At 52.8% G+C, this 17,298-nt stretch overlaps 1 protein-coding gene across 1 annotated transcript; it reads left to right on the top strand.

Moving 5' to 3' along the window:
- The first annotated feature begins 626 nt into the window (after positions 1-626).
- CAVIN1 (caveolae associated protein 1) lies at positions 627-13,826 on the top strand. Its single transcript, XM_046676130.1, has 2 exons — positions 627-1,259; positions 11,359-13,826. The coding sequence occupies exons 1-2, from the start codon at positions 789-791 to the stop codon at positions 12,058-12,060; spliced, it is 1,173 nt and encodes a 390-aa protein (XP_046532086.1). The 5' UTR covers positions 627-788; the 3' UTR covers positions 12,061-13,826.
- The last annotated feature ends 3,472 nt before the right edge of the window (positions 13,827-17,298 follow it).

The raw sequence follows: 17,298 nt of genomic DNA, 5'->3' as shown, positions 1-17,298 counted from the left end.
CAGCTTGGCAGCCCCTCATCACCACTGTGACCCTAACTTAAGTTCTCTCTTCCTGCCCTTCTCCAAACAACCTCTCAAGGTTTTATAACTGTGGTTGTTAACTTGGGGGTACGGGAGTGGGGGGCGTTAGCGGCCCTTTGAAAAGATTGTGGAAGTCATGAATCCTTTCCCTCTCAAAAACTGAGCGGAGGCAAATACAATATTTTGCATATAATTTCAGTTATGTTCCACCTCATTCCCTGCTCTAGAACTTAAAAGGCTGAGTTGGCAGGTGAGCAAAAAAAAAAAAAAAAAAAAAAAAAAAAAAAAAAAACCCAACAGGGAAAAGTAGAGCAACATTCTAACATTCTAGGACCTGTTCCCCTTCCACGGCTCACATTCCTCCGCCCCAGTCCCGCTCCCGCCGCCCCCGCTGCCACCCGAGGCCCTAGTCTCCCGCTCCAACTATTCCAATCATCCTAGGAAGGGTGGGGCACTCGGCTCTTGGGTCCCCCTCGGCTGCCCCCCCTTTCCCCATCATCGGTCTCCCCTTCTGCCCCGGTCCCTCCCTTTCTGGGGTGGGGCCAGCCAATGGGCGAGGAGACTCCGGGGTTTGGCCTGGGAGCCGGGGAGCTCACAGATCCCCCGCCCCACAGTTCTGGCCGCTGTCCCGGTGCGCACGGACGTGGCTCGAGTTTCCTCCGTTCTCTGCTCTCTCTCGCTCTCCCCCCTCCCGCTCTTCCTCTTCTCCGAGTCTCCAGCTCCAGCTCCAGCTCCACCCGGCCGGCCCCGCACGGCTCCGGGTAGCCATGGAGGACACCCAGCTCCATATCATCGAGCAGCCGCTTCCCGGGTACCCCGACGCCGGGGACCCGGGGTCCTCCCCCGTGGGGGCGCCAGCGGCGGAGGAGCCGTCGGGGGCCGGCTCTGAGGAGCTGATCAAGTCCGACCAGGTGAATGGCGTGCTGGTGCTGAGCCTTCTGGACAAAATCATCGGCGCCGTCGACCAGATCCAGCTGACCCAAGCCCAGCTGGAGGAGCGGCAGGCAGAGATGGAGGGTGCCGTGCAGAGCATCCAGGGCGAGCTGAGCAAGCTGGGCAAGGCACACGCCACCACCAGCAACACCGTGAGCAAGTTGCTGGAGAAGGTGCGCAAGGTCAGCGTCAACGTGAAGACCGTGCGCGGCAGCCTGGAGCGCCAGGCCGGCCAAATCAAGAAGCTGGAGGTCAATGAGGCCGAGCTGCTGCGGCGCCGCAACTTTAAAGTCATGATCTATCAGGTGAGCTGGCGGGGCGGACAGCGCCCAGAGCTCCGCGCCCGGCCCACTGTCCCCGGCCCGGGGCTTGGGGTGGGGGTACCTGCCCGCGGCACGCCTCTCCCGCCAGCCTGGCCTAGCTGGGAGGACCCACCCTCCTTCCTGCGAGCGCTGCTGGGGTAGGGTGGGGTGGAGTGGGGCGAACGGCGCATTCTTGCAGCGCGCAGAGGGGTGCGCTCTGCGACCTGCACCTCCTCACCAAGCCCCCTCCCTCCGGCGTCAAACTCTTGGCGGAACCGAGTTAGAGGGCTAGAGTCGGGGACACTGGCCCTTTCAGACATCTCCCAACTTGGCTCTGTCAAAGTCTTACTTGGGGGAAGTTTTGGGGAAAGCCGGGGGTCCCTGGCGGCCGTTGGGGCCTGCTGTAAGCGGACACTGGCGGCGCGGCCCGGGTTTGGGGCCTCCGGCACTGCCCGCCCGATATAGCGGGTGATTCAGGGCTCAGGCACGCACCGGCGGGGGCTGCGCCAGGCGAGGGACGCGACCGCCAGCACACCCCTCCAGACCCCGCGCCCCCGCATCAGCCTCGGCTGCCTACCCTGTCCTCTCACTGCGCTCTGCCCCTGGCCTCCCGTCACTTTCAGGCCCTTGGGGACATCCTAGCCGGTGGCGCGCTTGTACCCTCTGCCTGATGGAAGCAGGCGGGGCGGTCTGGGGGCCGCGAGAGAAGTGCAAGAGGGGCTAGTGGAGGGGAGTGGACAGCCCCTGCCTGGTCCCGCGGGCTGGGCGCAGTGAATCACCCTGCACGCCTGCGGGGGTGGCCCAGGAGCAGGCGCACGCCAGGAGGAGGCTGCTGCGCCCCAGGCTCCACCTAGGCCGCTTGTTGCTTCTTTTGTACCTCTCCCCAGTCCTCCTGCCTGGATAAAAATGTAGTTTTTGTATCATAACCCAAAATGAACCTGAGAATCTCAGTAATTCTGTTCCTCTCCACTCCCTCTCCCAATCCCATTAAGGGTAGGTCTGAGCTAAGGGCTTGGTGATCTTTTGTCCGGCTTTGCCTCCTCTCTGCTTCCAGGAGGTCTGGTTGATCTTCCTACCCCAAGAAGGTGAGATTGTGGGGGCGGAGGAGTTAGTCTATGCTCCATTTTCCCCTTCCACTCCGTACCAAAGGGAATGGAAAGAAAAGGAAGGTAGATTTCCCACACTCCCTAGGTGAGAGGACCCCTAACAGCGAGCTGTGGTTTCACTCACTGCTCTGGGGCCTGGTCAAGCTGGGTTCTGAGTGACCACCTGGGATGCAGTGAGGTCCCTGGCTTGGTCTCTCCAGGGGAGGCTAAGAAAGATGCAGAATGGGACAAGTGTTTGAGGACAGTAGACACAGGGAGGTGGTGAGCTGGCACTTAGCTGAGGCGGTGGTGGCACAGAAGCGGCACCCTCCCCCTCTCCCCAATGCCCAGGGACTCCCCCCAAGAGGCATTTGGCCTTTAAGAAGCTTTGCTTCCCCCCATACAGCACTATCTGGCAGAAAATATTTGCCCAGAGTTGTTTCCACTTAATCTAACTGCGTGGAGGAAGCTGGATGGGGGCGGGAGCAAAGGTGGGGGGGTGAGTGAGATTTTTAAAGAGATCTGCCTAGCCCTGGGGTGCGTGGAGGGAAGGAGAACAAGACAGGGGTCTGGGACAGCCAGCTAGCTCTGCCTGTTCTCCAGAGCCTGGTGAGGTAGAGGGTTGCTATCATGGGCTTGGATGAGTGTCCCAGACCACAGAACCTGGGAAAGTTCTCAGCCTCAAGGTAAACTTCCTTGTACCAAAGATGGAGATTCTGAGAGAAGGATGGGTATGGAGGGAGAAAGACTTCCATGCAGAGGCCAGTGGCATCCCGCCGTTACTCCCTCTTGGCAGTTGGCAGGGATCTGTGTCTGTATATTGTGCATTGCAGGAGGGGGGTGTCTAATCACAGGGTGGCTTTGACTGCATCTGTACTAAACCAGGGTGCATAGAGGACAGAGGGTTGAGGTAGAAGGAATGGCTCAAGATGGGGACCCTGAGTCCCCAAACCACAGAGGAAATAACTAAGAACTGAAGTGGTCTTAACGAGGAGAGGAGCTCAGAGGGAAGGAAAAGATTACAACAATGGGGTGGGGCTCAGGGAAGCAGAACTTCCCTGAGCTGTAGAGCAGATGTTCCAGGTGGGGGCAGAGGGGTGGGGTACTCAGCTGCTGGAGGAAAGCAGAGGCTGCTCCTCCCTGAGGTCTGCAGGCCTGGGAAGAGAATGAAGTAAAAATAGCTCTGTGCCTTGGCAGACCTAATAGGGAAGATTGGGGGCGGCAACATTTATGGTCAAGTCCGGCTGGGGGGGTAGGATGCTTGGGTGTCCAGGCAGAGAGAGATCTGGAGAAAGGCCTCCTGGGATGGTGTGAGTTCTCCAGCATGGGGCGGGGGTGGGGAATGCTATATTCCTCGCTGCAGATGTGGGAGGTGATGATGTGGCAAGGGGGGCAGGGTGGAGGGGAAGGCCCCAGCTGTGGGATCAGGTCATCTGGCCTCCCACATCTTCTTCCTGGGGAATAAGGGAGGGAATCCCTTGTGCAGCCCCACCCCAGATTCAGGGAGCTGCTAGACATAATGATTTCACAGGTTAAGTTTGCATTTGACCCCCTTTCCCCACACACACACACACACACACACACACACACACACACACACACGAAATTCAGCACCTCCTACCCCAGGATATCAGAGCCCTCACCTTGAGCTCACTTCTGAATCATTACTGTCCTTCTCTGGCATTCCCTCCCGTCTCCTAAACAAAAACTAGCAATTTGGCATACCACCCTGTCAGGCAGCACCTAACTAAGTAACAGACAGTCAGTGAGAGAAGTGAGTTCTACTAGTAGCTGGGGGTCAGTGGTCAATGATTTGGATATTATTAGAGTTCTTTTAGAATCCAGAAAGAGGGGCTAAAATGGAAATAAACATTTTCTGGAGCAGTTTTATTAGTTTGTTTTTTAAATTCCTGTGACTTGCTTTATTGTGATATTCACTTTGTTTATTTATTTATTATTCCTTTGGTTTTTTTTGTGTTTTTTTTTTGTGAAGAAGATTGGCCCTGACTAACATCTGTTGCCAATCTTCCTCTTTTTGCTGGAGGAAGATTGTCACTGAGCTAACATCTGTGCCAATCTTCCTCTATTTTGTATGTGGGAACCGACCTCAGCATGGCTTGATGAGTGGTGCTAGGTCCGTGCCCAGGATCTGAACCTGTGAACTCCGGGCAGCCGAAGCAGAGTGTGCGAACTTAGCCACTCAGCCACCAGGCTGGCCCCTCTGGAGCGGTGTTGCTGAGGCAGTTAGTAACCTACACATGGACCCATCATACCTGCTTCAAGTGCTTGAGGACAGGACCAGGAAGCACTTAAGGGATTAGGTGACTCATAGGCATTAAAGGGGAGGACACCAGGGCCGGAAGGAGGGCCTGCTAGCTTCTCCTCCCCAAATCCTAACCCAACCCATAGCTCCTTCCTTGAGGCAAGTCAGGGCTACCTTGTTCCAGAAGAACCCCAAACCTTTGCCTCAACATATTCCCAACTTGGGGCTCTGGTCCCTCTTACCTCCTAAGCCTGGTGGCCTAGTAGAGAGAGTGCTTGCCATGCCCTTCCTCCAAAAAACTGAGTTTGGGTTGTTTATCTTGGTCATTGGATCCAAAGCAGGTAGGGTATTTTTAGGGGTATTCCTAAGATCAAAGGAAATCATGCTCCTCCCTCTGTTTTTTTTTTTTTTCCTCTTTTTTAGTAAATACAATCTGACTATTGTAAAGGTCAAAATCAGAAAGGGAAGACATGGCACAGAGTGGGCAACTGATAGGCAGAGGAGCGGGAATACGGTTGCTAGGCAACCAACCTCAGAGATGAGTGGTGGTTTGTTCCGTTTTTTTCAACCATACCATTGTGAATATTTCATCACTTGCTCATTATAGACTTTTTGAGCTGGAAGGTGTTTTAGAGATAATCATCTTCAGCTCCTTCATTTTGTTTTGGAGGAAGCTGAGACCTAAAGAGGGGAAGTCGTTTGCCTATTGTCACTCAAGTGATTGGAGGTGGCTGGGGCCAGAACCCAGGTGTACCCCTTCTTCTGCTACACTGTCTGCTCCCCGCCTCCTCCTTCCAATCCCAGGCTCTGCGTCAGAAGTCAGGGTAGAGGCTAGCCCTAATGGAGGGTTAGTTCTGGCTCCTCCATTCTCTGAGGGAGCTGGTTGCACAGTCCTGGCACTGGGGCTGCTTTGTGTGTGTGTGTGGGTGGGTGTGCAGTGTTGGCTGAGAGTGCATAAGATTGCTGGCCATTAGCTGCTCAGCCTCAGAGGTGCTGAAGTAGAGGCAGCGTGTGGTCACCTGGTCCAACGACAGTGGGAAGGCAGGTGCAGGGTGTAAGGAGTGGAGTGGAGCTCCCTGGCCAGCATGGGTGTCCCCTGGCACGGACTCCGCATCTGGCTAGGAGAGGACCACGTTGGCTTCTTTCTCCTTAACCTCCCTGCCACTTCCGTCTTCTCCCTACACCCCAAAGGTAGGTTGGCACCTGCTGCTTTGTGTTTCTGTGGCTGCAGGCCTTTACTCAACACTGTTGTCGCCAAAGTCTGGTTGTGCTCCCAACTGTCCCTCTCTCCTGACTTCTCCTGATTGTCCAAAGCAAGAGTGGCAGCTCAGCTCCTCAAGAGGGAGAGTTGGGAGCTGTTGCTGGTGCACCAGGACATAGGCCCACCCATCATAAAAACAGCTTGGTTTTTGATCCTGATTTCTCTGTACATCTTGATGTCTGATATCCCAAGTGTGGATGGAGGGAGGGGTGGAAAGGGAGGCAGGAGGTGGGGATTTGGCCAAAGGGAAATAGCTAGGATGTCCCTCTTCCATGCCTGTCCCTCTCCTTATCCTGGGAAGCACCCAGTGCCCACCTTCCCTGGGGGGAATGACGAGAACTGGAATTAGCAGCATCTGGCTCAAGACAGTGAAGCTGTTTGCCTTCTCTTTTACTCATCAGAGCCTCTCTGGTTGGAATCCAACAACTGCCCTCTTAGAAAACTCTTCCTCTACCCCCAGCAGCCTCTTTCCCCATCACTCCAAACCCCCAATAGCATCATCCCACAACCACAGCTGGGTGGGGATAGAAGGTAGGAGGCCAAGGATGAGACTCGGAAGATTCTAGAGGGAGGAAAGGAGAGGGTTTCCGTTTAAATTGTTTATTAATTCATGGGCCTGGGTTTGTTCCACTCCTTTCAGCCCCAGGGCCCTCTTGATGAAGCATTTAAAATGTGGTTTCTTTCTATCCTAATGCATTGTGTACTCCCTTCCCGTCCCTACTCACCAGCCCCAAATCTGCGGGCCCATCAAGGCCTCTTTCTCTCAACCCCATCCGCACCCATCCCAAGTCCCATTTAAACCCCTTTTCCTCATCTTAGCCCAAGAAGAAGCTGAATGCACCCTCTGACCTGGCCACACCCAAGATCGTGCCTTTTGACCTTCTGCCTGAGACTGAGCCCTTTGACCTGAAGCCTGAGACAGTACCTGAGCTCCCACCCTTTGACCAGACGCCTAGGGCACTGCCCTATTACCCAGAACCTGTGCCTCTGCCCACCCCTGTGAAGCCGACAGCCGGTGGGGGCGCTTAAGGTCTTCTGGGTCCCATGAGGCTGTGGGCATGGGGTGTCGCTCTGTCCACCATCAGCTCACTGCTTAGTGGTGGTCAGTACTGAGATGACCAGCCTCTTCCAAGCCACTGCCGCTTGTGAGTGGGTGTGGGTATTGTGAAAACACTCGCATCATGCAGAGTTCAGGGGAATGTGGTGTGTGCAGTGGGGTGGGAGGTGAAGGAAAGGGGCCCTCCTCTACTTCTTGGTTTCTCTCTTAATGGTAGACGCTCCCGACACATACTTGAGCTGCACTCAGTGCTGCCCTGCATGAAACTGCGCCATGGCTTCTGACTCTCCTGCCCCTTCTCCCTTCTGCCTCCTCCTCAGGGACAGGCCAGTTTGGCTGAAAGCCTCTTTGGAGAGGGCCCTCATGAGGCCAAGGCCTGGGGTCGGTTCTGTGCCCTCTCCACTCCCTCCCTGTAGCTGGGGGAAACATTTACACTTATTTTTTCCAGTTTTTTTAGAAAATGTTTTGCAAAGAGATCCCCTGTGTTTGCCAGATCCTGCCTTGGGCGGGGCACCCAAAAGCTGCCAACTCAGAGAGGCCAGAAGGAGGGACGTTTTAGCTGGCTCTGGTTTGGATTGTCTGGCCTCCCTATAGCACATTTCTCAACTTTTTTTTTTTTGCTGATCATCCCCCTAAGGAGTCCTTTTAGACATTTTCCCCCTAATTGTCCCCTCTCCCATGAAATTTTACTACTACAGATTTACTATATATCTGTTTATCTACTGGGACTCTTTGGAGCACCACAAACTATTGCAGTACCTAAGACCTCTCCCTCCCGCGAGAATCGATTTCTGCCCTCTTGGAGGCAATGTCACCCCTGTTGAGGATGGTGTTATAGCAGAAAAGAAGGACCCTTCTGCCTTGGGTGTCTCTCCCCACTTGTCTTGGCGACCTAAAGTAGAGGCCCCGAGTGTTCAAGACTTCCTTCTTCACCTCTCCCTCAGGCTGTACCCTCTTCTACCGTCTCTCTGAGCAGCTCCTGGGTCTCTGAATTTCCTCTCCGGTGTCTTCTCTGGCCATTCCCAGGCAGTGGCTGGGGACAGAGCTGGTTAGCTCTAAGTCAAGAGAGGCTCCTACCCAGAGCCATATGATACTTGTCCCTTCTCCCTGAGAAATGTGAAATGCCTGACCAAGGACCAGGCACATAGTTGGTGCTCAATTAAAATATAATATAAAAATCTTCTTCCTAAGCCAGAGGATCGTAAGTTTATATAGAAGGGTTGGGGAGTGGAGCGGAAGGGGCTGGGAGTTGCCCTGGGGCTCCTCTAAATTCATCCTGGACTAGTGCCTGCCTGGGTTGGGGAGCTGTGTGTGCTTGGTGGGGGGCAGGGGAAGCTGTGCATGCTTTTGTTCAGACCTGGTCATTAAAGGTAACTCTGGAAACCAAGCCTTTTGGGAGTGGTGGTTTTGTTTAATAAAAACATGAAAACAAGTGAGGCCCCTCCTTTGGTTTAGGAACTCTGCCAGGGAAGTAGGGGTGGGACAAGGGTGCCTGGCCCATGTGCCCAGGGTAGGGGGAGGTACTTTGGGATTGTATTGGTGGTGGTTGTAGCAACAGGCCAACTGGGTGGGTCCAAGACAGCACTCCAAGGCTGTGAGTCATAGGGGAAACCTGGCTTGAAAAGGGGGAGGAAATAGAAAATCCATTAATGGAGGGGAAAAGCTAAAGTCACAGTGGTATGCCCTCTCCAGAGCCAGTCTACTGGACATTGTCCAGGGTCTTAAGTCAAATTGTTTTTCCTCTGTCTCCTGACCTTCCACCAAGAGGCCAGCTCCTCTGGAATAAGCCATCACCCTTGGGGAAGCCTACAATGAATAGGGTTATATTCTCAATGGGGTTATTTTCTGGACTGGTGAAGATGACCCCAAATCCCAGAATAAACCTCCCTTCACTGGGAGTGCTTCCTGATGTATGTGAGACCTTTCACCAGGCACTAGGAAGATGGGATTGGCTACAAGAAATCTGCAGCTCTTACCCCAGCCCTGTTCACTTCCGAGCTCAGCAGGCAAAGACCTTTATCTAGGAAGACAGAGGCCAGGAAAACCAACCAGCTCAGCCTTTAGGGGGTGGAGTGGAACAGGGGGGAGAATCAGGGATGCTGGGGGTGGGGCAGGGAGACAATGTGGATTTGTTTTACAGCAGCTGGGACTGCTTCCTGACTATTCCCCGCCCATGACTCTTAATCCCTCCCTAGCTCATCCACATTGTCTCAGTTTAGTGAAAAGAGGGCTACTCCTCTACCCTTTGGTGGAGGGTGGGTGGCTTTTTTAGTTTGGGAGGCTGTGAAGGAGAGATCAGAGCTGAAATTTTTTTGATACTGGGCCTGCAGATTAATTCTGGGTGGAGATGGATGAAGAGGTAGTGGAGTGTTTAGACCCTAGCGAATCCTAAAATGGTGTGTAAGAGAAAGGACTCCAGTAGGAGGCGGATAGAAGTGATTACAAAAGGATACCCGAAGGATACAACTGGAAGTCAAAGGGAATGCTAAGAGGGGCTGGGACCTCTTACACTCCTAACAAGAAAAACATCCCTTCAATGCCTCTGTGAATGATAAGAGGCATAAAGATGGACAGAATACCATAGGATGCCCATGATAGTATAAGCCAGCTATGGCAGGTGGAGACTACAAGTCCCAGCATGCCCTGTGCCCAGGTCACCTTGCCTGCTGGGAGGTGTAGTTGAGTAATGAGAGCTCGAGGTGGCTTGGTGCCCAGTAGAGCTGGTGCCCAGTTCAGGAGAAGAGGTGGAACCAGCATTCCCTCTTTGTCCCTGCTAATGCTATTGACAGGGAGGGAAGGAAGTTGGGAGGGGGTGTTCCTAGTTTTCAATGTAAACCAGGAAACTGCAGGGATGTGGATGGGAGGGAAGAGGAAAGAGATTGGGGGCTGGGGAAGGAATTTCTGCAGCAGATGGTGCAGAGATACCAAGGGGCCAATATATATAGTACGCGTGTGTGTTTATGAGAGAGGTTGGCTCATGTTGCCTTATATTTCTTTTTTATTTTTATTTATTTATTTTTAAAGATCTTATTTTTCCTTTTTCTCCCAAAGCCCCCGGGTAGATAGTTGTGTATTTTTAGTTGTGGGTCCTGCTAGTTGTGGTACGTGGGACGCCGCTCAGCGTGGCCTGATGAGCAGTGCCATGTCCGCACCCAGGATTCGAACCGGTGAAACCCTGGGCCGCCGCAGCGAAACGCGGGAACTTAACCATTCGGCCATGGGGCCGGCCCTGCCTTATATTTCTCAGATGGGATTTTCTTACAGTTCTGGGTAACAATCTTCAGAAAACCCTTTAGAAAAACTATTGTCTCTCATTCATTTGTCTGAAATCCCTGAAGAGAGTCTGGGCCAAAGAGAAGATCCTGTTTTATGTTCTGGGTTATGCCCCTTTTCCCTTTCTGTGCTCAGCCTCCCCTACCTTCTGGTGGGGGCTGATCCTGAGTTTCTGAAATGTTGGCCCACAGTCAGGATCTTGGAAAACCTTCCCAGAATGCAAAACAGTGCTGGTGCTAGGTCCTCCCAGGGGAAGAGGGAAGAACTGGCTCTGAGCTCCAGGATCATGGGGAATCTGGGACCACCATCCTACTCCTGGTCCCTTGAACTCCCTAGAGAAAAAAGCAAGAATGGAAAGTATTCCCTCCCTTCTGTTCCAAGGCAAGGAAGTCAGAACCAGAAGAAACGTTCATGTTGGGAAGAAAACATGCCCTTGGCTGCCAGCAAGCTTCTTCCTCTTTTCTCCCTCAATTTCTGCATGGGGAGAGAGGAGGGAATGACCACTGGTGGAGCCAAACAGTACGAGGAGGTCAAGTAGTGGGGGCGTGGGACACAGCTCTCCTTCCCTAAGACTGGTTCTGAAACGGTCTGAAGTCTGGGAAACGAACTCCCTCTACCTTGCCTTCAAGCTACCCTACTTGGGGGTCGCCTGATATTGGCTGTGAGCTAATTCCCCGACCCCCAACCCCTCAACTTAAACAAACTCCTAAGCGCTTTTTGGCCTGGTTCGGGCAGTGTGCGACTTAGTGCACCAGAGGGCGCTCTGCTCATTTCCAAAGTTACCTTGTGTTCCCTGGGACGCAAAGGGTAAGAACTGCTTTAATATAAGATGGGTGGATGCAGGGTCCAAGGACAGGGTTGGAGGGCAGCAGAGATATTTAACCGAAGTGCAATTACACCACGCCCAATCTCCGACCCGATGCTCGGTTCCCTCCTTGCGTTGTCTATATAGTTACCATACATTCAACACATATTTTTTGGGCGCCCACGAGGTGTTCACCTCTGTGCCAGATGCTAGGGATACAACGGCGAACAAATCAAGGCCAATTTCACGGGTACCACGCACTCTCCAGGATCACCACCGCCCTGCTGGGTTCTCCCAGCGTCCCTGCTCAGCCCTCCGGTTCTGTCCCCCTTATCTCTTCGCTCTGCTTTCCTTTTAGGATGAAGTGAAACTGCCGTCCAAAGTGAGCATCAGCAAGTCGCTGAAAGAGTCTGAGGCACTGCCCGAGAAGGAGGGCGACGAGCTGGGCGAGGGCGAGCGGCCCGAGGAGGACGCGGGGGCGCTCGAGCTGTCATCGGACGAGGCGGTGGAGGTGGAGGAGGTCATCGAGGAGTCGCGCGCCGAGCGCATCAAGCGCAGCGGCCTGCGGCGAGTGGACGACTTCAAGAAGGCCTTCTCCAAGGAGAAGATGGAGAAGACCAAGGTGCGCACCCGCGAGAACCTGGAGAAGACCCGCCTCAAGACCAAGGAGAACCTGGAGAAGACGCGGCACACGCTGGAGAAGCGCATGAACAAGCTGGGCACGCGCCTAGTCCCCGCAGAGCGGCGCGAGAAGCTCAAGAGCTCGCGAGACAAGCTGCGCAAGTCCTTCACGCCCGACCACGTGGTCTACGCGCGCTCCAAGACGGCAGTCTACAAGGTGCCACCCTTCACCTTCCACGTCAAGAAGATCCGCGAGGGCGAGGTGGAGGTGCTCAAGGCCACCGAGATGGTGGAGGTGGCCCCCGACGACGAGGAGGGCGGCGCGGAGCGCGGCGAGGCCGCCGACCTGCTGCGCGGGAGCAGCCCCGACGTGCACACGCTGCTGGAGATCACCGAGGAGTCGGACGCCGTGCTGGTGGACAAGAGCGACAGCGACTGAGCGGGACGCAGGGCCCGCCCCGCCTCTCCCTGCCCCCGCCCCAGATTCCTTTGCCTCTCCAGACTTTCTCTTTTGCCTTCTCTCTCGGCCCCAGAAGGGCTGAGATGTTTCTAAACTGAGAACACACACCGTCGCCCCCCACCCCCAGCACCCCTCCAAGTCTTACAGCTGTTAAGACGGGATGGGGAGGCAGCTTCCACAATGGACAGACCCAATTTGGGCACAGTCTGGGTGGAAATGGAGAGGGGAGTGATCTGTGTCCTGGTTGTCCAAGTTGGGGATCCTAGAAGAAATTGCTGTCATTTCCATGGTTGGGCCCCCCTTGGGGCAGGCTGCCTTCCCCCCAGTCTCCCCGTTACACTCACCCAGCTGCTGTCATTCCTACTCACTGAGCTCTTTTTTCTCATCCTGATCCCCGGAAGCTTCAAGGCCAAAATTACCCTTGCCCACATGGGAGGCCGCATACTGGAAGCACTCGGAAGCGGTTTTTGGGAGAACCTGAGGCAATGGCGGAGAGAGGGCAGAGTGAGCCGTGACCCTGGATGAGGGTGTAGCACAGGCTGTATTTGCAAAAGGTCTCAACAAGGACGGCTGGAGCCAAGCAGAGCCCTGGGGAAAGGGGAGGGGGCGCAGCACGATGATGAATACATACGTGTGGGAGGAAGGGTACACTTCAATGTTCATGTAACTGCACACAGGAGCTCATGGCCATGGCTTTGGGAAGGAGAACGGGAAATAGTAGAAGGTGGAAATGGGTGAAGAGAGGAGAATTCTCCTCATTAGCAGCAAGAGAAACAGGACAAGAATCCTGTCTTACTGGGGTTCTCAGAGGACAGCAGGACCATTTTCAGGATAAGGAGGGAGGACAGTGTGAGAAAGCGATGATCCAAAGAGAAGAGAGAGGTAAAGCTCCCCTCCTTCAACTGAGATCTGGACGGTGGCTGCCCCTAGGGACACCCCATTTCTCAAAGCCCAGATACTTAGGGGCCCAGAAGGGGGCAGCACCAGGCTGCGGAGAGCTGAGAATTAGGAGGAAGACTGACTGGAAAGAGAGCAAGGTGTTAATGGCCAGGCCACCAAGCTGAGAGCTGGAGGGGAGGGGAGGAGAGTATAGTATGCCTGTGTAGAGAGCAACGCAGCCTTGGCTCACTCTTGGCAGTTTTTTTCTCAAGCTCTTTCCCTAGAGCTAGTGTCAGGAAGCAGAAGAACTTGCCGAGACCTCCTGCCCTTGTGGGTTCCTCTCCTGAATCTTTGGGGGCTGCGCACAGTCTGAAGGCCTGATCTGTAGTCCACTGACCAGGTTCTCCTAAGGACACTTCAGTCCCTCTGTTCCTCGCTAGTAAAGGCGGCTTGTCAGAAGCAAGGCCAACTCCCCCACCCCCACCCCATTCGCAGCCGAAAGAGGAAGGCTGCGGCCTTCTTTTTTCTCCCCCCACCTCTGCCTCATCTTCCCTGCTCTGCTTTTTAGAATTGCAGCTAATTATTTTAAGGGGTGGAGGGAGGGAGCCTGGGGACACAAACCTTTTTTACAATACAAAGCTTTGCACTCCCCCCTCCCCTTTTCTTGGTTCCCTTCTCTCTTCTGAATGGTTGGAGACACATCAGCTGAGGGAGGATGGGGATTGTGGGACGAGGTCCCTTGGTGCTGATGGGCTGAAGGGGCCTGAGTTGTGGGCAGATACAGTTTCCTGTGGGCTCTGGGGAGCCTCTCACGTTGCTGTGTCCTGGTGAGCAGCCCGACCAATAAACCTGCTTTTCTAAAAGGATCTGTGTTGGATTGTATTCTCCGAAGGCAGTGTGTAGGATGAGTTAGAGAGGACAGAAGGGAGCCAGGGGGAGAAAGAGAGAGAGGACTGTTGGTTTAAACTTGCCTCACTTGCCTGGGTGGGGAATAGGGGTGGGGGATTATTATCCCCATTTTAAAGATGAAGAAATACAGAGTGACTTGTATAAGGTCACACAGCTGGTAGCTGATGGTGACACAGCTGGGATTCTAAGCCAGGCAGCCTGGCTCCACAGTCTGTTTAACTGTTAGTCTGTAACCCTGTACTGTCTAGAACCTCTTCCCTGCTGTCAGGGCATTAGCCCTTCAGACATGCCCAGTTACTCTTCTCAGCCTGAGCTTCCCCAGATACACAGTTTGGAATCATGGGCCTAGAGGAGGCAGTCAGTCTAGGGGAGGGGAAAAGTCAGAAGCCCCAACTCAGAGGGCTGAATGTCATAGAGAAAGGATTCCAGTGCATGTTATATATGCGAGTTGTAGCCACACAGCATATTTAATTCTCCCCACGACCCTGGGATGGGCACCTGTTTCATTGTGCAGCCTCTCTTCCCCATGAGCAACCTGCCCCAACTGCCACAAGTTATGGGTTTCCTACAGCAACGGACTCAAACCATCATGTGGGTTCTGCCTGCATCAGAATCACCTGGGGGGTCAGCCCTGGTGGCCTAGTAGTTAAGGTCAGCGCACTCCACTTTGGTGGCCCGGCTTCCATTCCTGGGTGCAGACCTACACCACTCGTCTATCAGTGGCCATGCTGTGGCGGCGGCTCACGTGGAAGAAGATTGGCAACAGATGTTATCTCAGGGTGACTCTTCCTCAGCAAAAAGAAAAAAAAAGGAATCACCTGGGAAAGGGGTGTCCCTAATGAAAATAATGTCATTTCTGAGGCTCTATCCCAGCGTCCTGCCACTACCTCAAACAAGCTTGAGTCCTTCCTCATGAGTCATGCATTTCTCTTGACTTCCTTGCCCCTGCCCCCAGCAGCAAGCACAGCAGATTCTAGAGTTCTAAATCTTCCAGAAAGCGTCAGCTTCCCACCCAAAGGAATGAAAACTGAAGCTGAAAATTCAGAGCCTGGGAGTCAGGAAACTTGCCTCCCACCAGGGTAGACATACCAAAGATCTTTCTTCCTCTGGGATCCAGACGTACAGCTGTGAGAAGCAGGGAACAACATCAGGACCCCAGCTGCAGAGAAATAAGCCCGAGGGAAACCAGGAAAGGCCCTGGGATTCCAGGCCATCATTTACTTCCCTTACTCACAGCAATAAGGCTCCTGGCCCCTCCCCCTTTCCTCGCACAAGTGCCCCCCACACTGGTCCACCACACTTTCAATACCAGGCAAATTACTTTGCTGTATCTTTCCTACTCAATTCTATTCTGGTACCACCTTAAGAGTGGTCCTAATTCTCTGAATAGGCACTTTTCTGCTGGCCTTTGCACCATGGCATCGCTCCTTTACCTTGCAGTGTGGGCCGCAGCTCTAGAAGCTCTCCCAGAATCAGAAATTACTCCTTTTCCTCTTCTCTCGAAGCTGAGGGGAGAAGGAGGGCTGGTCTCAGGATGGATGAAATAGTCAACTGCTTACCAATAGGATTTGATGGGCATTCCACGGTCCCACAGTCACAAAGCATCTTTTCCACCAACCAGTCATGAACTTGCCCACCCATCGTTAGCATTATTTCCGTGGGTTAGAATCAGACAATAAACTAGGGGTATTGTCTCTCAAAGGATCCCATCAAATGTTACCTGGGATAGAAGGAAGTTCTTCTATGGCCTCAGATTGAATTTTCAGGTCTCTAAATGGTACCCCCAAAGTCCTGATCCCTAAGAGGTAACTTTCCATTGGGGTCAGGAGGAGACAGCTGCAGCTAGTCTTTTTTTTTTCTTTTTTTTTTAAAGATTTTATTATTTCCTTTTTCTCCCCAAAGCCCCCTGGTACATAGTTGTATATTCTTCGTTGTGGGTTCTTCTAGTTGTGGTATGTGGGACGCTGTCTCAGCGTGGTCTGATGAGCAGTGCCATGTCCGCGCCCAGGATTCGAACCAACGAAACACTGGGCCGCCTGCAGCGGAGCGTGCGAACTTAACCACTCGGCCACGGGGCCAGCCCCTGCAGCTAGTCTTATACTGGTCCAGACCCTCATCTGCTCTCACCTGGAGCATTTGAACTGACTTTATAATCTGTTTCCAAGCCATTCCCCACATTATTGGCAGATAGTTACAGATATTAAAGAAAATATACTTTACAGTTTAACTGCCTTTCTTTGACCAAAGAGTTAACCTTGGCATGGCTCACAAGCTCCCTTAAGAGTCTGGTCCTTGCCCCAGTTCTTACAACATGCTCTGTAGGGAATCTGCTGGCCAGAAATGGAGCACACACTTTCAGCCCTGTGGGCCTTCGCTCAGGGTATTTCCTCTGTCTGAAATGGCTTCTTCCTTTCCACTGCCCCTCTTAAACCAACCTCTTCCCCAGTTCTACCCCAGTCACACTCATCATTCCCTTCTAAGGGCTCCCATAGAACTTGATGTCAATAAACATTTGTCGACTGAAAGAATGAATAAATTACAAGATTCTTTCCATTGCAAGTGGTATAAACTCATCTCAAACTGGCTTTTGCAGAAAAAACAAAACCAACCAAAGCTGAAAAGAAACACAGCGGGAATTAATGCAATTGAAAAAGTTCCCAATAATAGGTCCAGGGGTGTCTGGAAGCAAATTCTGATGTAATATCATTAGGAATTTATCTCTTATTCTATTTTCTCTTTTCCAGTCTGTTTGTTTCATTGTTAATCAGGTTTTCCCCATGTGTTGGCAAAGATGACCATCCATAGCTGCAGGCTTATGACTGAAGAACCCCAGTTAAGAGGGTTTCTTTCCAAATTCTTCCAGTCAGAATCTCAGATATGATGCCTACTGGCCCTGAGTGGTCAACATACTCAAATCACTGTGCCTCTGACCAAATCTAGGTCGTGTACCACTTCTAGAACCCAGCTGAAGAATGGAACTGAGAGTGAAGGAAGGCTGATTTCCCAAAGGAAAATTGGGTTGCTGTTCTCAATAGAAAGGGGAGAGGATGATGGGCAGACACAACAACAGATGTTCTTTCCAAATGATCTGTTTGTGATACTGTGCTAGGAGCCAAGAGACTAAAAAGACAACATATCCTGCTCTTGATTTTAAAGAGTTTGCAATTAGTGGGAGAGGCAGATGCTCAAAATAGCTCAAAGAGATGACTGTAAGAGAGGGGAAGCAAAACGCAATGGCAAGGCACTGGTGAGGGATTAATCCTTGGGGAATATGGGAAATTTCATGGAACAAGGGGGCTTTTAAGTTGTGATTCTAAGCCAGGGTAGGATTTCAAATAGATGTCACTGCAGGGCAGAGAGAGTATTTTACTTGATTTTTGTGTCACCAGAGCATAACAGTGTCTCAAATATGATTGTGTTGGTTAACGT

Source organism: Equus quagga, chromosome 11 (genome assembly GCF_021613505.1).
Source record: "Equus quagga isolate Etosha38 chromosome 11, UCLA_HA_Equagga_1.0, whole genome shotgun sequence".
Lineage (NCBI taxonomy): Eukaryota > Metazoa > Chordata > Mammalia > Perissodactyla > Equidae > Equus > Equus quagga.
Note: the sequence above shows the minus strand (reverse complement) of the source record. Positions and strands in the feature narration are given on the sequence as shown.